General features: G+C 43.1%; 2 protein-coding genes across 3 annotated transcripts; one reads left to right on the top strand and one right to left on the bottom strand.

Annotated features, from left to right (window-relative positions):
* Window positions 1-1,067: 1,067 nt before the first annotated feature.
* On the bottom strand, window positions 1,068-17,164 carry LOC133136387 (palmitoyltransferase ZDHHC3-like). Of its 2 annotated transcripts, none has more exons than XM_061253839.1 (7): window positions 16,473-17,164; window positions 12,973-13,301; window positions 12,604-12,728; window positions 10,659-10,755; window positions 9,777-9,858; window positions 7,725-7,855; window positions 1,068-1,862 (listed from the first exon to the last, which is right to left on the bottom strand). In XM_061253839.1, exons 2-7 carry the CDS (start codon window positions 13,273-13,275, stop codon window positions 1,650-1,652), a joined length of 951 nt encoding a protein of 316 aa, XP_061109823.1. In that variant the 5' UTR covers window positions 13,276-13,301; window positions 16,473-17,164; the 3' UTR covers window positions 1,068-1,649. The 2 variants fall into 2 exon arrangements, with proteins under 2 accessions (XP_061109823.1, XP_061109824.1); XM_061253840.1 differs by lacking the exon at window positions 1,068-1,862 and adding an exon at window positions 3,182-6,476 and having other exon boundaries at window positions 16,473-16,884.
* exosc7 (exosome component 7) lies at window positions 17,134-22,541 on the top strand. The gene is made up of 8 exons (XM_061253841.1): window positions 17,134-17,299; window positions 17,488-17,589; window positions 17,706-17,800; window positions 19,534-19,699; window positions 20,662-20,732; window positions 20,958-21,081; window positions 21,236-21,391; window positions 21,872-22,541. The coding sequence occupies exons 1-8, from the start codon at window positions 17,243-17,245 to the stop codon at window positions 21,974-21,976; spliced, it is 876 nt and encodes a 291-aa protein (XP_061109825.1). The 5' UTR covers window positions 17,134-17,242; the 3' UTR covers window positions 21,977-22,541.
* Window positions 22,542-22,613: the final 72 nt, after the last annotated feature.

Genomic DNA, 22,613 nt, shown 5'->3' with positions numbered 1-22,613 from the left:
TGTAGGGTCTGATGATTTTTTGTAGATAAGCTGGGGAAGACCCCTTAACTGCTTGGAAGGCTAGCACCAATGTTTTGAATTTGATGCGAGCCATGACAGGCAGCCAGTGGAGGGTAGTAAGCAGGGGGGTGACGTGCGAGTATTTGGGAAGGTTGAAGACCAGACGAGCTGCTGCATTCTGGATAAGTTGGAGGGGTCTGATGGCGGATGCTGGGAGGCCAGCCAAGAGGGAATTGCAGTAGTCCAGGCGGGACAGAACCATCGCTTGGACCAGGAGCTGGGTCGAGTAGGGGGTGAGAAAGGGGCGGATTCTCCGTATGTTGTATAGGAAGAACCTGCAAGACCGGGTCACCGCCGCAATGTTCTCGGAAAGGGACAGTCTGCTGTCCATCACCACGCCGAGGTTCCTTGCACTGGGTGACGGCGTGAGTGTAGTATCCCCGAGGGAAATGGAGAGATCCAGATGGTAGAGGTATTAGCAGGATTTTAGCATGTTTTCTTTTTTTCCCCATTTAAAATACCCCATATAATAGAAACTGTAAATCACCAGTTTTAGTTTTAGAAGCACCAAGTAAAATTGGGTAGCTACATTGCAGTCTGTAAGTATTTTGTATTTTGACTGTGACATATTTTTTCTTCGCCCTGTACTACAGCAAACAAACAGTTGAAATAAAACAATCACCACAATCACTATGTGGTTAACGTGCAGACTTTCAGCTTTAGTTTTGAGGGTTTTTACATCCATATTGGGTGAAAGGTGTAGGAATTACAGCCCTTTTTATACATTTTCTGGGGGACTGGGGACTCCCAGAATCAACTCTAGACGTTTTCTTAGCTCTTTTATGCATGAAAAAATTATGAAACATAAAGGTACAATAGGTAATTTGGGGGTATTTAAAGCAGAAATACCTGGATTCACCTTTTAGTGAACATGGTTACCAGAAAGACAACACAGACAGAACATGAGAAATTATTCAATTTATTCAGTTTATATAAGTACAGCTAACAGAGGGACCAATTTTTCAGAAACAGCCCTGTCTTTGTCAAATAAAAACACTTTCCTTGATTTTGCTTCCCTTCAAAATGTATCCACCTTAGCATATCCAGTATTTATAGGCCCAGATACCTCATGTTTCATTCAGACAACAGATTACAATGGCCACATCTCTCAGCAGCTTGCGTCTTTAAAGAGTATCAGGATGAGGAACAGGTGGAAGTATACCTGTTAAAAAAGGAATGCAAAAGGGCATTTTAAAGTGGCTGGCATTTGCCATTATAAGCATATAATTTAAAAGGAAGTCTTATCTGCTTGCCATGATGTGTCTTCACTACAGTGTCAAGAGGCTCACTGGCATATTTATTCTAGTGCTTCACAGACAAAGGCCACTAAAGCTGTCAGTATGATGATAAAAGCTCACTGCAGATCGAATCGGTATCAGTATAAATAGAGAACTGCATACAAAACAGTAAGTTCAACAGAAGGAAGCAAATGGTCTGTTCCCAATGCTCCAAATAAGAGAAACTGTCTATTGTCAGTTGCACTCCAAACCATGAGTTGAATAAATATTTGCATGATGAGCTGAAGCCTTCGTCGGTCCAGCAGGTCCTGTGCAAGGCACTCTGGGCAAAGCCTCCTCTCGCACGCGGGCTTAGCACTCCACGGGAATCTCGATGATGTCGTCCTGGGTACCGGCCCTCGGGGGGGCAGCGTGAACGCGGGGCGAGGGTCTCCTCCCGCAGTGGAGCTCAGAGAAGGGACTGAGCCAGGCCAAGGAGGGGGGGTCCCCAAATGCAGCCTTCATGCCCCGCCAGCGTGGCACCCGCTCCCAGGTAGGGGTCTCGCCCTTCAGTCGCTCGATGCCCTGCGGTGACAGCACCCAACTGTCAAGGCCACAGCTTCCATAGCAGATCAGCTCAGGTCAAGCACTTGGGCAGCATTCTGCAGAATCAATCCCTGCTGTAAAATCCAACAATACCAGCTTGACCAGCTTCAAAATTGAGCTGATCATAAAGCTGGTCTAGCCGGGTATGGTCAACCAGCTAAACCATGTGAAGCTGGGAGCTGGTTTGAAGTGGTCAACCAGCTACCAGCAGTTTCAAAACAGGGATATTCCAGGACTGTGACAGAAAACCTATCCATGGATTCTGTTTTCTCATCCCCATTGCCAACGTGACTACGGAAGGGAAGAGCATAAAGTGGCTTTGCCTGCTGGCAGATCCTCCAGCTCCTTTAAAACTGAGTGCTTTAAACAGGCTTTTCCAACTACCTCAGCCACAGCTCCAGTGTATTAATTAAGCAGGAGTGAAATGAAAGGGTACTTCAAAAAGAGGCAAAAAAAAAAGCATGGGTATTACATTTTTATTGTTAAGAATATTATGCAAATTCAAATCTGCATTCTTCTTGACAAACAATCCAAGTTCTTGATCTCAGATTGAGTTGTTCTTGTTATTTGGAGCAAAATTTTGACCTACCTTAATCAAGTGCATCTTCTTTTAGCTCAGAAACAAATGGGAGAGTAGATAGGCTGAGTATTCTGTCAAAACTGCGGAGCTACTTCAGTGATAGCAGCTATTCAGTTGGCCTACAAGTGGTTTTGGGAACAGCGTGCATTAACAACCAGCGACCGAGAATGGTTTTGCACTCAGACATCCTGATGACATAATTAAACAATATGCGAAGTTTTTATCTGTAACTGGTTCAAGCAGCCACAAGCCTCCACAAGACAGGAGGCCCTGTGCAATATGGCTAAAATTATTAGTCAGGTCGAGAGCATGAATGAGATTCTGTTTAATTAAAAAAGACTGTAGTGCTATAATGGCAAAGTTCCGTTTTTTCATTTAAATAATAACAACATTGAAGGGTTTAAGTGAGCTGTTTAAAGGAACATGCTGGTTCAGAGCATACTTGTTACCTTGAAAGTACTTCTGAAAGTACTTCAGATTGAAAATATCTGTGGGTGTATTTTGACTGAAACCATGGTTAGGGAACATGATCATATAAACTCCATTACCAATATTTTTTTTTCCACAAAAAAAGATACTAATAATCAAAGCAGAAGGTAAGAAGAGACAGGGAAGGGACAGAAAAGTAGGAAGACTTTATTGGAAAATGATTTTTTTTATTGCATTTACTTTCAATGAAAGTAGCCAAAATAACAAAGGTTAGGACAAACATTTGAAATAGGTTCATTAGGAATACTTTATTTACAGATAGAAGGGGAGAGAGGAGAGAGGGTGGGCAAAAATGCTATTTACTCCCCTTTTCAAATGGGAGAGGCAAGACCAGAAAGCTCTTCCAGTACTATGGAGGGCTGTGGCCCAGAATTCTGAGCTAAAACAATCACATTTATTGACATGAATATGAATAAAGACACAATATAACAAAATCTGGGAGGTAAAGACACAAGGAGACAAGACAGGTGGGAGTGAAGGAGATCGTTCTAACAGCTAATGAATCTGTTCCTTTGTGAAAGAGGTGAGGCAGTCTGACGAAGCCACCACCCCACAAGCGATAAAATAAACAAAGACCCAGATCACCCAAACAATCAAACACTTTCAATTCACTTTCCCTCAACACGGAGGAGAGAAATCTCAACACACAAAACAGCCATCACAGCTGTGGCCCAATTGCACTTTGAAAAGCAACCGTTCATCATAATTACATCATAGTTAACCGAAGCCCAGCCAACAAACTGCTTGAATATCAGTGCGAAGGAAAGACACAACCATTTCGCTAACAAGTGCTGACATGATAGTCTATCATACATGCAATAAAAAAGGCAAAACAGTTTGAACACCTATAACAGAGCGTCATACTGGTTGTCTGGAAAATTTCACCATCGGTCATTCCTGTCAACCTGTTGATAGATCTGCACAATCTCATTTTTAATCCTCCCTTTATAAGAAACAATTTGGCAAAGTTTTGCAGAAAACATGATCAAGTGTCCTTCTGTTCACACTTCCGCAAGGGTCCCTTCTTATCAGCGATAAGGCTTATGAACTCCAGGGGGAAAGGGGTGTCCATTATGATGTCATCAAAGGTAAACGAAAAGTGTGAAGACACTGTAATGGTAGACAGATAGTGGACTGAACTGAGAGGTTCTTTTTTTCGGACTGTGTACTAAACACCAGTGTGACATTAGCCATTATATATAAAACAATGAGCTTTCACGCTAGTCACTTGACTGGATTTAGCTTCTGTTGGCAACAGTTGGATACCCAAGGAGAAGATGGCCTCTCTCGACATGGTTTCCAATGATTCAGTATCCCTTCATAGGGATCAAAAGAGAAGGTCACAACCTGCCATTAGCACCTCATCTATATTTCCCAGTTCAAATAAAGTGCAGGATTCATTAGCTTTAGGAAAATGTAGTATTTGTGTCTGTATGACTGTTTTGAGGCAGATCCGTGACAAAATTGTATGTGCGCAGGACAATACAGTCCAGGTGCACAGGACAACTCAGTTTACATGTAGTTCACCTGCAGGCCATGGCTGAACACTGTGTTGAAGTAGGTACACCAGGGCTCAGGAGAATGGAACAAACACACCTGGGAATACAACCAGCAGCCTCATGGATACCAGCACAGTTCCTTCTCTAGAAACTGGCTCAGGTTCAAAGCACACAGCAAAATGGCCAGTGTAAACTCTGAATAACTGACAACTGACTAGTGTCCATTGTGTGGGGGATGAACACTGCTAATTTATTTGCTTACAGTCATACCCCATTTTCAGATGAACAACAAAACTACCATCTTCAAATAACCCATAATAAAAGCATATCCAGCCTCGACAAAGCCACAAAGGCAGTTACGTGTTCTTCACATTGAGGACCAGATTGAAGGAGCAGAAAGGAGATTGCACTACGCTTCATACCAAGATTGACCTCCAGGTTCCAGACAGCATTACTTGAAAAACTAACAGTCCCTACAGCAGGGATCCACAACAAGGGCACATCTGTTCCAGGATCTTGTGCCAATTTCTGCTCTTAATGATTTAATCAATCATGTCTTAATTTGACATTTGTATGAGCACCAGCTACAGCCGCAGACTGCAAGAGGATCCAAAAGATTTTACTCGGTTCAAGTCGAGGAGTGGACCAGTGTCATTTATAGAGCGGTCAGAAAACAAAATCTATGGTAACGGGTTGTGAACCCCTGCCCTACAGCAGGGATCATCAAAATCAGGGTCCTCAAGGGCAAAGAACTGTTGGTTTTCCACCCTCCATTTGCCTGGGAGTCAGGCGAGAAGACAGTCTGGACAATTAATAGCACTAACTGTTCGGACAATTACAGAAAGAAAACTACAAATTTGAGGGCCAGATTTCATGATGCCTGCCTAACATGTGTCAGACAGCACTATTATTTACAGCAACAATGACCCCTAGAGGTTACAAACAGTACTACCCTTCATGCCAGCATGCCCTCAAGGTTCCCTCACAAAGTGCTGTATATTTGTTGTGTTGTACAGATCATTGTAAGGCTATTAGTCCAGTCCAGAGGCACCATCACGCCTCCAAGTACTCTATTTATTCCTTTAGGAACCTCTGCAATGTCTACACTACCTGATATCAAGGCAACCACACCATCCAACCCCAGCCAGGTCACACAAACATCTGGTATAGGAAGAGTTCTGATTGGTCCACAGACGAAGAGTTAGATGCCGCTGGGAGTTTTCAGTCAGCCTCTTTTGGAAGACGTCCTCATGCAAATCACAGTAGTGCTGGTTGAAAAGCCATGCTCCTAAAGAACAGCAAGTTGTGTAAAGTGCATCACTGTTTTAGAAAGCAAGAGAGCAGACTGAAGTTCTGTAGAGTACGTAGAGGAAATATTCTGGGTCCTTCAGCCAGTCTTCAGCTAGTCTCCGCGTTTCCCTTTTTAGCCAAAGGGCAAATCCTATGTGTCTGACCAAGTAGTATGGTGTGGAATATTTGTGCTTGCTTAATTTCTATTGGTTTGGTATTGGTTGATTATGCACTGTTTTTAAAGTGATGTGCTTGGGGAACATTGCTGTGAACAGAAGAAAAGCCATTACAGTTGACAGCCTCAGGCAAAGCAACAAAACAAAGCCAAAAAAAAGGATACTAAACAGGCAGATTCAGTACGGTCATTTCGGTTTTTTCTGCAACTGATTACATGTAACAAAAAGAAACAAAAAATTAAAATGGATTTTAAAATGTTCAAAACAATCCGAAAGGAGCAGCGTCAGAAATCTGGGTTACAGGTGCGTTCGGCAAAGTCAGCGAGCTGGGCGCTGTCAGTACGCATCATCAGTCTGCGCTCAGTGGAGGTGGGACAGGTCTCGGTGATGGCCTTGCATCTCAGACAATATACTGGTATGGGTCGGCCTTCCCATGGTCAGGCACGGAGAAGGGGCTGAGCCATCCTATAGAAAAGGAGTGTCCGAACACCACTTTCATATTCATCCACTTAGTTTTTTTAGCCCATCTTCTCTCTTCCTTTTTCAACTGCTCTATCCCCTGAAAACAAGAGACAACCAAGACTTAGGAATAACACGACTATAGGATTACAAAGCATCTTAAACTTCCCAACTCCAGTGCCCAACATATTGTAATCCTAAACATCCAACACAATAGTCTGTGTTCAATTTAAAAGCCTTTTTAAGTGCCATGAGTTTAGGACCATTCTTTAAATAATTTTCTATTTTGAGTTTCGGCTGTGGCCCGTGACTTCTGCCTCTTTGTTTGAAACCTCATGGACATGGTCATGAAGACCAGTCAAAACAAGTCTGGCCTCTACCACATGTACACTTAACAGTTGGCCACATGACTAAAGACAGTTATACCGTAGACGTGACATGCCAATAATGAATTTCAATGAATTAACTTATCTAGAGAACTCTTAATGGTGAGTATAGTTGGGCTCACTGAACTCCTCAAAAGCTTCCAACTAAGCCATCCAGAATTAACCAAACACAGTAGATGTATGACAACAACAAAGGACATTTTAAGTTCATAGAGATACCCTTTGGCTACATTTTGTATTTATTTTCGCTTTGAGGGAGTTCCACTATTACACATGCAAGAATATAAAACACCCTGGTTTGGACTGTACTCCAACTGAAGACAGGAAATTCAACTGACACGAGTGCAGACACAGCTCCTTTGGAGCCAACACTACAGTCCAAGAATATATTAGGCAAGCAGGTACAGGAGTTACAGTGGTTAAGGTTATGACAAAGCAGTCAGCACAGAGGATGCGCAAGGTTACAAGCACAGGCACAGTGCAAGAATTTAGAATGGGCAAAAAGCAGTGGCCCTGCCGATTGAACACAAACACTGATCCTCTGTTTTTAATAATCAAACAGGAAGCTCTGAAGCCATATACACATCTTGAACACTATTTGTATTGTAAAGTAAAACACCTTGCATAAACCTTGCTTATGCATCAATACTGCATGAGTCCCCACACAACCTCAGATCACGACAGAGGCAAAACACACCAATAACACATCAGGCTTATTAAAAAGACACAGGAATAAAGGACTGGCAGGTGATCCTGAATGCAGTCATTTGGTGACCAAACAGCAATTGAACAAGCATATTTATGTACCGAACTTCAATATTTGAGTCTCATTTTTTTGCCACTTGACTGAATTTCAAAAATCAAAATGTTGTGCAGAACTGGATAAGGCTGTCAGAGGTCAGGGGTTAACATTTTGGTGGTCTGTGGTGGGTTATGGGAGCGATGGGACCCTGGTAACTTACCGTTTCATCGGTACAGATGGAATGGACTTGGGTCCCGAACATCACAGATGTGAAAATGAGGAAGAGGAGTCCCTCGAAAGACAACAGGATGAGCAGGATGACGGTCGCTGGAGGCGAGAAGGTGCTGCACTCTGGGAAGGGGGGGAGGGGGGTGGAACAGACATTTACACCAGGGATCCTCAAATCTGGCCTTCAAATCCAAATCCAGCCTGGCTTTCCCCCCAGTTAGTTAACTGAACAGTTAGTGCTACCGATTGGCCAGACTGACGTCATACCTGTCCAGGTAAAGGGAGGGTGGAAAACCAGCACTTTTTGGCCTTTGAGGACCCTGATTTGAGGAACAAGGATTTACACAATGGAGGGGGCGGGGGGTGGCACAAAGCACTGCTGGCCTTAGCCACTGCGATTCTGCCTGTGGGAAGTACAACTCAGTTTGGGTCTTTGCTCGAAACCTTTGCATTGAACGTCATGGCAAATGAGCTACTCATGAAGGTAAATTCAAATGAACTTGGTTGCCATTTCAAAAAGAAACACCTCTTTTTTTTTTATATGAGCCACAAACAGCAACAGCAACCAGCAGCACTGAGCAATAGACCTGCAATAACCTAGACTGAGTTATACTCCCGTTTTGATTCTCAGCATGTTCTGGCCCGGCCGTCAAAACAGCAAATCACAGGTGAGGAGAAGAGGAATGCTGACTGCTTCCTCTGACACTCCCCAGACTAACCTAGAACAGCTTTATAACTTTCATTATGACTAGTTTTCAGAACAGGAACACTATACTGATACACTCTGCCAATTAGATGCAGCACAGCAGCTGACATTAATCCTTAAAGAGACTGAGGGGAGAGGCTTTTCTGCAACGGCAGACACAAAGAATACATTACACACACACATTTGGTTATCATCATTAATGAATAACCAAATGCCAAATTAAAAACCAGTTAAAACAACGCCTACATACATTACCCTACGCACAGACACATGCAGACTGATAATGCATTCAGATAAGGATGAGGAGTGAACTGCTGCAGTTACACCTCCAGCAACCACCCTGCAAAAACTGTCCCAAGAGCACTGACATCGTGTTGGTGCAAGGGCAGGATGTAGACTCGAGAACTGAACGGAGTATAGGTATTGAGCAAGTATGATGAAGAAAATGGGGGAAAAAAGCATGGCCTCTGGTTTGTGAGATGCATTAGATGTGAAAGTTCTACCTGAGCCTGCTTCAGAGCCGACTGTGGCTAGCCCCACAGGCTTACAGTTGGCATGTGCGCCTGTCCTATGTCCTGTCCAGACTTGCGTCTGTGAGCCTGATTTGTAAACCGACATTGCCCGACATTGAGAATACATGCTTGCCTGCACTCCTCCAAACTGATAACGAAGGCTACAGCAAGGAGCTCTGTTGTATAAGCAATTAAGTATCGCAAATTGGGGAGAAAAAGGAGGAAACGTTTTAAAGCTCAGCTCTATTTTAAACAAAATTACATCCTCCCTGTTGAGCCAAGCCCCAGGTGGAGTCATGAGCCCAATGCAATTATCAACAGCGTACACAGCTGCAAAGTTTACAGGGATGTCGGAAATTTACAGTTACAATGTCAGAAATGACAGGAGCCCATCACAGAGTTCCTCGGGCTAGGTTTGGCCCAAGTTCAAGTAAAAAACCCAACTGAGAATGTGGATAGTTTCCTTCCTAATCCTGAGAATGATGAAATGGATACGAAACAGTGCCGCCGTTGAGAAACTACTGAAATGCCCACGTTAGCCGCTATGTTCAACTGAAGTCGGGTGGGCAGGGTAGCCTAGTGGGAGTGTGTTTGACCGGCTTTTCCACTTGTTCCCTCTCACCCCACTTGCAACTTTTCTCTCTGTCATTTCTCCCAGGGCATGCTTGCAAAAGAGAACATGTTCTCAGTAGATCTCCTCTGGTTAAATAAATGTTTTAAAAACATACACGAGGAGGCTGAAAGCATGCAGTGCAATGCTGGAGGCTCACACTAGGGGCCTGGTACAGCACAGGTCACTCAAGCACAGGCCTTTCCCCACACTTACTTGCCCAATCTTCTTCCAGGCAGAAGAGGAAATGGAAGACCACCATCATCAGGGCATGCAGCGATATGAGCGCAATGTACATCTGGAAGAGAGCGAGACCGTCTTTAATACAACAGCAGAGCGGGGGAAAGGCGTGGAGCCACAGGGAGAAGATCTCACTTCATTTTAATGGTGAATGGGGACACTGATAAGATGTGAGAAAGTAGCATCTTTTTTATGTGACTGGATGTGTGTGCAATACTAGCGCGTGAATGAGTCAAACCAAAGTGGATAGGCCACAGCAGCAGAAGACTTAATAAGTCTAGAAAATAAGTCTAATAAATAATAAAGTGCTCACTGAGTGCACATGGAACAGTGTGGGTAATGTGTCCGTCATGGATCTGTGGGTCTAGGCATCGATAAAGCCATACAGTAGAGTGTATGGTACATATTAGTGTGTGTATATAAGCATTACGTTGATTAAATACACACTGTGTGTTCAGAGATGCTCTTCTGCATACAGCTGTTGTAATGTGTGGTTATTTGCGTTTCTGTCACCTTCTGGTCAGCTTTGACCAGTCTGGCCATTCTCCTCTGACCCCTCTCATTAACAAGACGTTTTTATCTACCGCTCCCTGGATGTCTTTTGTTTTTCCACACCATTTTCTACAAACTCTTGAGACTTTTGTAGATGAAAATCACAGGAGATCAGCAGCTTCTGAAATACTGAAACCACCCTGTCTGGCACCAACAATCATTCCATGAACAACAGCGGAACCTCTTGACCATGTCTGCATGCCTTTATGCATTTAGATTAAATATTTGCATTAACAAGCAGGTGTAAGCAGGTTTACCTAATAAATTGCACACAGTGTATATCTGAGACTCAGAAGGGTCACTCACCGTGAACAGCACAAAGTACTTCTGGTTGTTCTCTCCCACACAGTTGTTGACCCAGGGGCAGTGGTGGTCCATCTTGCGGATGCAGCGTTTGCAGACACTGCAGAGGAAAGATACAAACACCCATTCCTACTCGTGTCACAGAGAAAACACACTTCCTACCCACTAAAACAGGCCTCCTACACTGAAACCAGAGACGTCCGTTAGCTCAGACCCTTCCCTATCCCCAGAGTGAATGTTGCCCTGGGGCACAGTTCATTTCTGAAAGAGTAACCCTTTAAAGGTGAAATAGGTCATTTCGGACTTCTAACAGTCAAGAGAGGAATAGCAGCAAAAAACACCTACAAACCACAACACTGTTTATCCCTCCCCCTTCTTCCCCCCCCCCCCATTGGCTGTGGCAATTAGAACCAATTTTCAACCAATGAGCTTGAATTATTGTACATTTATACAATGTTTTGGAAGTGTCGGGTCAACTTTATATTTTGAAACCCGAATTTTAGGACTATAAACACAGGCAGAGGATGAGTCAACATGTCTGTAAGCCTTTTACAATGATCGGAAGGGATTTACAATAGTCTTGTAACAATGTTATAAAACAAAAATCTTACCTATTGTACCTTTAAGTTGTAAAAGCAAATGTAATTTGAATGTTCTCAACTGAACTTTCTAATGCTGATGCAACAATCACTACTGGTAACTAAAAGCAATGGAGTTTTCGAACACTGACTATAAATAATTAATAATAAAAAATAAAAAAAGGGTAACAGGGCCGTAAAGAGGCAGGTGGGAGTGGGGGTGTGGGTTCCTTGAGTCAACAATCAATAGTGCTGAACAGGGATGGTGACAGCACATATCAGGGGAGCAGTCTTCAGTCCAAACAAACCTGCTTAGCCAGGTCAACCGCTTAGTCACACAGCATACAGAGGAGAAATATCTACAGATACAATGCTATACAAGTTGCCCAATTTAACGAGCATGCAGCCTATGTGTGTAATCTTGGTTCTGATATAATTTTAAGTGGTCTGCATGTTCCAAAATGGCAGCGCTTGTTTTCTCGTACAAAGCTTTTGCCTATCCCGGAAAAATAACTATGTTTACACGGGCTTTAATAGAGGGCACACAATAGGAACCGTGGCGAACAACGGTCTGAATGCAAAACACTGCATGCTTTCACAACGTTAACGTGCTGTTACTGCTCACTTTCAAGGAAGTGCGTCACAACTGCATTAGCAGGCTATAAATCAATTTTATTGGACAATGCGTCTTTCAGTTGCAGATTCAGACATTTTGTCCTCCGGGCTGTTTATTGGAGTACATCAGTCTTCCAATACAGGGTCCCTGGCTGCCAGTTGCTCACCGCGGAGCTGAAATACTGGCAGGGACAACTCAGGCCCAGCAATATGACACCTTGGAAGAGAGGTGCGATGTGGAGCAGCTTGTAAATCAGCAGTACATTCATCAAATATGTCTCCCGTATGCTCAATCGTGCAACCATAACAGTACATTATTGTCACCTATCCCACCTTTAGCCATTTTATCTAATCATCCATATCATCAATATTTTACCCAAACTGTAGCCTAGATATTCAGTGTTTCAGCAGCTGAGTGATTCACCAACTGCATATGACAGTCCCATCTGAAGGATTTGGAGAAACCAAAGCAGAACCCAAAGGTACTTTAAGTTACTGGAAGTTTTAAACCCTTAAAAGGTGAAAGATCACAAATGTGATTAGAATATCAATGCTGAACAATGCTGATGTAATAATCACTAGTGGTTGAAAGCCATGTTCTACAACAGACTCAGTACTTTGAAAATCATTCCAAAAGACCTACTAGTCAAATGGTTAATTAGAGCCAGGTCCACTGGTATTATTCTGGTGCTCCATTAGCATGGTGCTCTGAAACAGCTGCATTCAGCCTGACTCCCCTGGCTGGCTGGCCTTACCTGCAATGGTGGGCCCGGTCAGGCTTGATGCTGCAGCACTTGGGACACTTATAGACTACCTGACCCGGCTTCAGCTGCAGGCTTTCAATGAACTCCTTTGTTGCATTTCCTTTTGGCACTGCACCCTGCAAAAAAAGAAAAGAAAAAGACAACATTTCACCACTGACACAAGCTGCTGACACAGGCCTGCAGGACAGTTTCCACACGGTGGACGTAAACTCTAATGCACGGTGCCGGGGGATTTACCACCGACGCCACCGAGACCTCACTCCATTCAGCCGACCATAAATACTGGTGGGCAGCGCGCAGGGGAGGTCGTGTGACTGACTCTGGGGCTGAGGAGTTAAAATGGCCGCCCGGCCGACTCACGGGGTCGGTGCACATGGCCCTGAAGTGCGAGGCCAGGGCGAGGAAGGCCAGGCCGTTGAAGAGCGTCCCGTTGACCAGGCTGTAGGCCAGGTTCTTGGAGGGCAGCAGCATGACGAAGACCACCACGAACTCGGCGAAGAAGACCAGCATCCAGGTGATGACCCCGCACACGATGCCGCAGCCGTCACGGATGAACCACATGTCGCCGGCGGTGGAGCGGGGCGGGGGAGGGGCACAGTGCTCAGGCTGCAGGTAGCCTGCCTGCCTCTCGATGTCCCTGCAGCGGTGCGCTGGGCTCCCCATCACACTACAGGCTCTCCATCGGCATGCTGGGAAGAGGGAGGAGTGATATGAAGAGGAAGTGAGCTGGCTGACTAGGGAGGTTGGGACTGAACCTTATAAACCCTAAGTTTTTGTGGAACTATAAGCATTTTCTCACAGTAGCCTCTTTTAAGATCTTTGTCCTCAGCATTTGACCCATCCTAGTTGCAGTGCAGCGCCCGGGGACCAGTTCCCCGAGGCCAGTGCCTTGGTCAGGCGTGACAGCAGCAATCTGCCTAACCTAACATGCATGCATTTCAGAGTTTCCCTAGACTCAGAAAAGACGTGGGTTGGACACGGAGGAAGGGAGAGCTTCATGAAGGGCTAGCTGATGAATCAGACTCTCTTAAATTATGTATAGTATGCAGGCTAGCAAGGTCTCAGAACATTCACAACTTTGGCCAGCCCTTAAAAATAGTAACCTCATACAATGAACTGACCTTCAGTGCTGTCGCTGTTGAGTTCTGCAGCAGGTTTAAATGGGGCAACATTAGCTCCTGGCCTAGCTAGAGCACTTCTGAATTTACAAGTTGTATGCATTATATCTGCAATTAACAGTTTCCATCTATATCTTTTGCTGAATGGTTCATAACCATTTTAATAACAGCTCTCTCTTGCTTTATTGGAATATTACATCAGAGGACAGGGACTGTATTTTTCCCGGCCCTTTCTCCCATTTGTAACAGCCATATGCATTTTATTCACACTATGTCACACCGGTCCCTGAGCAGCTGTGAGTGTGCGCATCCCACAGACACACTCGTACCAGTGACTGCTTACTTCACAAAGCGCACAGCGCAAAACGAGAGCGGGCATCAATCCGACACGATAACGACCAACAAAAAAAGACTGCCAGTCATGACTCACCCCTTTTTCCACACACTTCCCCCATTTCAATTAGATGTGTACACTTCATTACCATAAAAAAAGTCTGAAGGGCGATTAGCTATCATCTTTAAACAATGACGGGGTGTAGCTCATTTTCCCAGCAGGCAATGAGAACACGCTAGGCTGGCTGCCACACACAAGATACAAGCACAGAGAACCCTGCCCAGCACTACTCGGGAGTGCAAATGTACCATTAAAAGATTTATTCTGGCTCGCTATTCTGTAGACCTGCAGTAATGGAAGGAGCTAAATACCAATGACCTGTTTTTACTGTTTACCTTTGAACTGTTACCTCTGTATTCACCTGAACCTTCCTTCCTTTATTCACATCCCATTCATGCGTGACATTCTTACCAGTCACAACTTTCAGAGACTTCCCAGTTTTCCGTCAAATAAACTTTTCAGCAGCGCCATGCCACTCCCCGAACCCCCGGAGTGCAGCCGTGCCGCGTGCAGAAACGCACGCGCCGTCTGATGGCGTTAATGACCCGGCGCACGGATTAGGGCTCCCTGCAGCGAGGTGTGTGAGCGTGTGAGACGGAGCACGTGTTCCTATCGCTCTCACAGCGTCCTCGCCGGGGATCCCCGCCAGGCATCCCCGACTGCACTCTCTGAGTTCCGCAACAGACGCCAGGCCGCATGGAGCACTGCTAATCCTGGGGTTAGCCTCTTGCAGTCATTCCCAGGTTATTCAACTCACAGGCTGTTTACTCAAGCAAAGCAGTTAGTCAGGAGAGCCACAAGACTCATACAGATAGGGTTTGGAACACCCATTAAGAAAACGAAATGAAAGCTTTACCTTGACTAGACTTTCCCTTTTCTTATAGATTATTCTCCATCTTTTCCAGAAACAATGGAGAAACATTCTTACAAGTACTGAAATACAAATATGTACCAAATATCTTGAAAATAAACCCATGCACAATGCACAACAAGAACCTTTCATCTTTAGACACTCCCATCCACCCACCTTGAATGTGCAAAACTGTTTACACCATAAAAATATATTTATGGTCATTTGGAAGGGGTGCAATACTCATATCAAAAGGAAAAATCTAGAGAAGAAAAAGTTGCAAATGATGTAAACTAAACAGCATTTGCTCCTGTGTGGATCTCAAGTAACTACACAGTAAGTTAACAAGAGTCACTATGATCTCAAGCTTGCAGTACCTCTGGTCATCATGCGCTCCAATGTTAAGCTATATGCAAGGTTTCTGTGTTTTATAGTTATGGCTCTTATGTACCCATTCACCAAACAATCGTAAGCAACACAGAGTAATTGATACCACAACAATAGGCTAATCGACAAAGCTGTATTTTCATTTGGTGCCTACATTAAAAAGCCAGTCCTTCTTGACACAATTCTGATTAGAACCAATGAGGTTGGAGGTTGTGTTACAACAGCCGGGCGACTTTCTCTGTTGTGACTGCACATTTTCCAAAACTGACTAATTGCACACACTGAGAGCTACACATGGTAGACCTGATTAGTGGCCAAGTCTGAATTACTGCCTCATGCAACCCTTAGCTGATGACATGTGCTTGCAGTATCCACTGTCTCCAAGCCTCCCACGAAATAATGCTTGAATGAGGACTGAGCCTTCAAGCCGTCATACTCTTTAGACATCAGCCATTTGTTATGAAAGAGGAAACGCATCACAGTACACATGAATATGTACACAATTGCAGAGCACTGGGGGAATAGCACACTGCTTTTTTTTCTCTCAGCATCCTTTTTTTTTTTTTTTTTTTACAAAAATGCTGGGGTAACGTACCTTACTAACGGGGACTTGAAAACCAAACTCAAAGAATTAACTGCCACACTAGATTTCACGCCACACTAGATTTCACACCACTAAGTTAGGCCAACATAGCAAGCACAATTTCTTCTCTTGGGCTGGATTGACTGCAATGTTCAGAAAGAAATTAGCGCCAACAGTTCTAGCTAGCTAAATTGACAGGAGTTGTAAACTCGGTTAGTAAGACATCTGGACAGTATTGCTGCCTATCTGGTTAACCAATTAGGTAGAAAAACGTGTAATTCAAGTTCGTGTTCATAAGTTATCTCCCACCCCAAATTAGCCAACTTAATTTGGCTAAGTTAGCTAACCAACGTTAGCTACGTCAACACCCAGCGTTTCTGCTTCAGTTAATTTACGATAGCTAGCATATAGTTGGCTAGCTGGCTATAAATGAGCATGCTATTAGCTATCTCGATAACTTTTCAGCTAGCTAGCTAATTAGATGGTCATATAATTAAAACCAGGAAAAGGTTTAATGATACTGCTCACCTCTTTCCCTGGACGACTGTACACGCAAATAAATCCCCGATAGCTTGTCTATCTATGGCCAACACTTCGCTTCCCAAATTCACCATTCGCGCGGCTCTTCAGTTAATATAAACGGGGATTCATCAGTGTAGCACTCAATTCAACTCAGTGAGTTCACAAACTACTATGTACGTATTCGGGGACAATACTTCGCTATGATGGCGAACTCGTGCGCTTCCTTGAGATCTTGTTCCTCGTCCTCCTGCCCTAACAATTTGGAAAGGTCTGTCCGACCAAAAAACAAGGAGAACCAGGAAGTGTACGACGAGCAGCAAGCAATATTCCAAAGACTTCCTGCATTGTCATGTCGAACACGCTGCACTCCATTTCCAGTTGTCTGATACTAATGAAATGTAAATACGAACGACACAGGACTTCAGTAGTTATGCACACATTATGACAAATGTATGCAAGTCTAATTTTCCCCGATACTCAGTTTGGCTAGTTAGCAAGGTGACTAGCCAGATATTATAATTTTATATTTATTAAAAGATGCTCATAAAACCCACTTGCAAAAAAACGAATCTAAACCAATAGTTAGTTGTCAATGCGACAAGTACAATTATTTAATTTGTATTTAATTTTGTATTTGTATTTAATACTATATAAACATGGGTACTGCATTGCACAAGTCACGATTGGTGGGGTTGGTCATCAGCGCTGCGTCGCCGGTTGATGATGTAACAGTCAGCTAAAGCCCTCCATTGCATGTGCGACTGTGTATATGAAACATGGCTACTGTACAAGTGAGTGAAGCAGAGAAAGTGTACATAATGCATGGCGTTCGGGTGAGTAACACAGCTATCGTAATATCATACTGTATATGTCATTTACCAAGTTTGCTCGCCTTTCATATAGTATTTTTGGTTATTATTCAATCTTGAGTTGGTTATGAAGCGTTATTGATCCATGCTTGATAGACAAACGCTATACCTTAACGACGTTGAAAGCTTGACTTTTCGACTTTCCTTATAAGGATGATCTACGAGTTGATGGAAGGGGATGCGAGGACTACAGACACATGGAAATCGAAACCGACGTGGTGTCGAATACAGATGGGTCTGCAAAAGTGACACTGGCAAGTCTGACGCTTTGTATTTATGCTGGGAGTATTGATAAGTATCCCACTTCAGAATTACACCAATTTCTATCTCAGGCGTGTTTTGTTGAATTTGCTGATTTGTGTTTATCAAGGGGCACACAGCTATCCTTGTGGGCATAAAGGCAGAGATCGGAAAGCCCAAGCCAATGGTGCCAGATGAAGGCTATCTGGAGTTTTTTGTTGATTGGTAAGTCCAAACACCTGTAATATCTTTAAAGGAATTCAATGGACCCACTTTGACTTGCTTTGTACTGTTCCTGCTATGCTTGCATATGGCTAACAGTCATCTGGCAGTCGAAGGGTTGCCAGTTTGATCCTGCTCTGGGTGTGTCGAAGTGTCCCTGGGCAAGACACCTAACCCCCAATTTCTCCTGACGAGCTGGTTGATGCCTTGCATGGCAGCCAATCGTCGTTGTGTGTGAATGAGAAGCATCAACTGTACTGCGCTTTGGACAAAGGTGCTATATAAATGCAGACATTTAACTTCTGAATCAGCCACATGTATGTTCATCCTTGCGGTCCTTAAAGGACCATGCCACACCATGGGTCAGTATCACAACAGTACTGCTTTCATTCATTTTCTTTGGTGAATTAATTGATTGTATGAAGTGAGCGATGATGTCCTGCATACATGCTGTGTTGACAGTACTTCTGAATCACTTTTCAGAAATAAACTTTTGATATACAAATAAATGAAGGATATCAAAACCATTTTCACATCAAAGAGCAAAGAGCTGAAATTTTTTTTAAATTATGTACTGTTTATAAGATATTTATGTAATTCTATCCCCTTGCTATGTATCTACACTTTGTCATAGCATTGTTCATGTTTTGTCTTCACAATAAATAAATGGAGAAAGCAGTTCCCCCAAGTCCACACTAGATGGCAATCATGTTTCATGGAGGGCTGTCCGTAACGTGCCATAATTTATTATTTGGTTTTTGCCTTTGGAAAGGTAACAGGTCTATGTGTAATCTACTCCTTGTTCTCAGTTGTGAATTAGTCTAAAGTCTAAAAATGGGAATGTTCTGTTGTGGAAAATCTGTCATTAAGTTTTTGTGGGTAAGTTCTGGGTAAGTTACCCAGTGTCTGGTGAAATCCGTGGGTCACAGGTAGTCAGGTAGTCAGGTAGTCATCAAATGCAAAGAACTTGCAAGTACTAAATATAATAACAACTTTATATCAGATTATGTCAATTTGTTCAATTGCTTTTGCAATGCCCCTATGAATGAAAGGCCTACACAGATGACCCAATATGGAGGTGAATACCCCATTCAATCTGACAGTCTGCATTTGAAGCTCGCTTTCAAATCCAGAAATATGTAATATAGAAATATATATAATAATACAGAGCCGCCTTTGCACATTCCTCTTGGAAATATCTGGCAAGTATTAGCAGCAAATCATGCTGTGAGATGTCTCTATTGTGTCCTTGTGCCATTTACTCCCAGCGGTAGGCTCTGCAGCAGGTATTCTAAAGGGGCATTCGTGGCGACACCTGGGGACGCACCTGACCCCAAAGCTATCCATTTTATGGCTGGGACTAAGTAGTGTTCTGCTGGCACCTGATTGGATAGACTTACTGCATCCTTGGTTTCAGCTCTCCGCTTTCAAAAACAGAACAATGTGGCAGACTATTGATAAACTCTCTTATTCCACCTAAATAATCCAACTAAAATATATTTCTGAAAAAATGTAAGGCGAATAATGGGTAAGTCAGATCAGTCATGCCTTGTTTGAAAGAGAACTGTGTTGGATGGATTTATTTGCGTAGGACCAGGGCGGAGTATATCCTATGAATGTCCCACACCACTCGCCGGACTGCATCCATCATGCACTGCACGGCTTGTAAATACTGCGCTGAGTAACCAAATCAGTGTGAAAGCCCCTCAAGGCATTTCATTGTCTCTTCCCATCAGTTCTGCAAATGCTACTCCAGAGTTTGAGGGCCGTGGTGGGGAGGAGCTGGGGACTGAACTCAGCAACACTCTGTACAAAGTGTTCAACAACAGAAACAGCATTGACCTGCGAGCACTCTGCATAAGCCCTGGAGAACACTGCTGGGTGCTGTATGTTGATGTACTGGTGAGTGAAACGCCTCCTCCATCTCCCCTCCAATCACAGCGCAGAACCCCATCCAATAGAACTAATTTTACCTTGCTGCCAGTGATGATAACACAATATATACAGTCAGCTCCTTTAAGGCTACATTATATACTATACTGTTTATGTGTAAATGTATATTTTTTTCCTTAGTAATATAATAGACAACTTTATTTATATTGTAAATAATGAAATTATAGGTCAGGAATTTCATAACATTTATGGCCCTTCTGGTTATATGCAGCCTGGGAAACCTATGTGATGTATTTGCTTGTCTGAGGGATATGGCACTGTCACCAGATTTTTACATGATGTATCTGCTTACCAGATGCTTTTGGAACTATGGAGAACAACAAAGCCTGCACTATAACATACTGCCTGTTCATGCAGCTGCATATTACTGTATTGCTAAGGAACAGAGACTTTAATATGAAAAGTTAATAAGAGGTGCCAACTTCAATCTGAGTTTATGAGTTTTAGTTTATGATCATCAGGATTCAGGAATAGTTCTCTGGAATTCACACTTCGTCTGTACTGCTACTTCACATCACGTCCTAAATATTATTATTTTTATTATTATTATTATATATTATTAGGTGTGTTATTTTTGACACGTTTTGTAGTTTTCGCCCTTCTGGATATCAAGCATTTACACCATTAATATAGGAAGTAAAATATTGGGTACTGTGATATTCCTATAGCAATTGAACTTTATTCTGTGTGTGAATGAGTGGACGTGGTTTGAGCACACTACTGCTGTTTCATAGTGAAGCTACATGGGTGTCAGGTCTTCCACAGTAGTGAGGAGCCGACTCATCTGTCTTAAGGCAGGTGAAGCATCCTGTAACCGTGCCATCAGCTCCCTGAAGCACAGACTTTCATAGACCATAGAAGAGCTATGTCCATGGATGTAATGATGTGCATGGGTGTTATCATGTTTTCAGTTACTTCAGTGTGATGGAAACCTGTTTGATGCCATCTCTGTGGCAGTTAAGGCAGCACTCTTCAATACAAGGTAAGAATTTGAGAGAATTTGCAATGTATTTAGATAGTGATCACCTTTTTTAAAATTCTTTTGTTTCTTTTTTAAGGCATAGAGGAGAATACAAATTTACATTTTTGTCAGACAGACTTCACCATTTCACCATCAGCAGACCTTCATATCCATCATGTTAATGATTCTTGAAAATTGCAATATGAGTTTAGTTTTAAGTTGCAACATAGAGCCTTTTCTCAACAGAATCTCCAAAGTGCACATCTCGGAGGACGAGGAAGGAGGCAAAGAGATCGAGCTGTCAGACGACCCCTACGACTGCATGAGGCTGAATGTGGAAAATGTGCCCTGCATCGTGACTCTGTGCAAGGTGAGACCTGATTATGAGAACTTCAAAGCTGGACTTAATGCACCAGTCGTGATGCTGTTTGGTTTTATGTAGTCTGAAACGAAAACTCTATATTTGTGCGGTCTTTATATATGTGTGTGTGTGTGTGTGTGTGTATACTCGTACTCCAACACAGGTGGGTCACAGGCACGTGGTGGATGCGACTCTGCTGGAGAAGGCTTGCTCAGTGGCCAGCCTCTTGATCTCAGTCACACACCGGGGGACGATCACCTGCGTCAGGAAGGTGGGAGGGGGGAGCCTGGACCCAGAGAGCATTTTCCAGATGATGGAGGTCAGCTCCCGCCATTTTACTAACTGTCCACATCTCTTCATGCATACGTTTTGGGATTGCCCCACTGCAAATCAGTTTTGGAACCGAGTAGTTATTCCATGCTGTCCCAGAGTATCAATTTCATGGGAATTGCAGAAAAAAAGAAAAGAAAAAAAATTGTATTAAAATTACTTTGAATAAAGATAATATCCACATCTCTGCTTCCCTTCAAAACCAATTTTTTTTTAGACAATGTCTCTGAACTTCTTCCACAGCTGAGGGTGAAGTCAGTTTGGGTACATTCGTCAAAACACAGGTTATCTAAATACTGGCACCACTGTTTAGAAAAAGATCTTAGGGTTTTTTTCAACCACGTGATTAACATTTTGAGAATCTTGAGGAACCTTGGCGGTCTTCATGCTGTGCCACTTTCTCTAGACTGGACACTTTGTAGGTGAGTGTTTGTGGCAGGTGCTTATGTTCTCTCTTGCGTCTCCTCAGACAGGGAAGCGGGTGGGCAAGGCACTGCACGCCCCTCTCATGGAGGTCCTGCAGAAGGAGGAAAGTCTAGGCGATAAGAGACAGAAAGTGGGCTTCCTTGGATGAGCTTCCAGTTTTGCCATTTTTGTACTTGTTGCCTTTTCTAATAAAGTTTTTTTGTTTTGTTTGTTTCTTTACATCTGTTGTTTGTCTGGTTCCTAACGTTGCAGAAACATGCACACTTCTCTCCAGCTAGGAGTTGAGCTGTGAGCACATGTGGCAAAAATAAAGTTTGAGTGGGATGTTTTGTTATTCCGTAGCTATGGAGACAAATGGTCGGTTTCAATGTGGAAATGGCCTTTGCATTTCTAAACTGCCCCTGAATATGTGACTTACTGTTACATAAAGTGTTCACAGTACTGAATAAAAAGAAACTGGGTAAGATTTACAAATAAACTATTGTTACTGTAATATCAGCTGTAATTACAGACTTTCAGTCAGTATTCCCAGAGTATTCATGTCTATTTTGTTCTTTTTGGCAACCATTTGTTTTTTTCTGATAAATTATATTTTTTACTTGAGCCTGTCTCACAAAAAGTGCATTATTTGTAGCTTTTGTAGCCAGTAATTGCATGCTTTTATAATCCAAGCAGTGATGTAAAGTCATAATTTATACAGTCAATTTTCCGTAGAGTGTTTGTAGTTTATTTTGACAAAAGTCCACTATTGCAAAATGACATTCACCTCTTTCCATACCATTCCA

Source organism: Conger conger, chromosome 9 (assembly GCF_963514075.1).
Source record: "Conger conger chromosome 9, fConCon1.1, whole genome shotgun sequence".
NCBI classification, from domain to species: domain Eukaryota; kingdom Metazoa; phylum Chordata; class Actinopteri; order Anguilliformes; family Congridae; genus Conger; species Conger conger.
This window is presented reverse-complemented; position numbering and strand designations above follow the sequence as displayed.

Bases quoted from the DNA above. Each gene is read 5' to 3' on its own strand.
- LOC133136387 (XM_061253839.1), bottom strand. From the start codon at position 13,275: ATGGGGAGCCCAGCGCACCGCTGCAGGGACATCGAGAGGCAGGCAGGC. The intron at 12,729-12,972 runs GTGAGTCGGCCG...CTTTTTTTGCAG, and splicing joins GGGCCATGTGCACCGACCCC to GGTGCAGTGCCAAAAGGAAA. The intron at 7,856-9,776 runs GTAAGTGTGGGG...CCCCCTTCCCAG, and splicing joins CCTGGAAGAAGATTGGGCAA to AGTGCAGCACCTTCTCGCCT.
- exosc7 (XM_061253841.1), top strand. From the start codon at position 17,243: ATGGCTACTGTACAAGTGAGTGAAGCAGAGAAAGTGTACATAATGCAT. The intron at 20,733-20,957 runs GTAAGAATTTGA...TTTTCTCAACAG, and splicing joins GCAGCACTCTTCAATACAAG to AATCTCCAAAGTGCACATCT. The intron at 21,392-21,871 runs GTCAGCTCCCGC...GCGTCTCCTCAG, and splicing joins GCATTTTCCAGATGATGGAG to ACAGGGAAGCGGGTGGGCAA.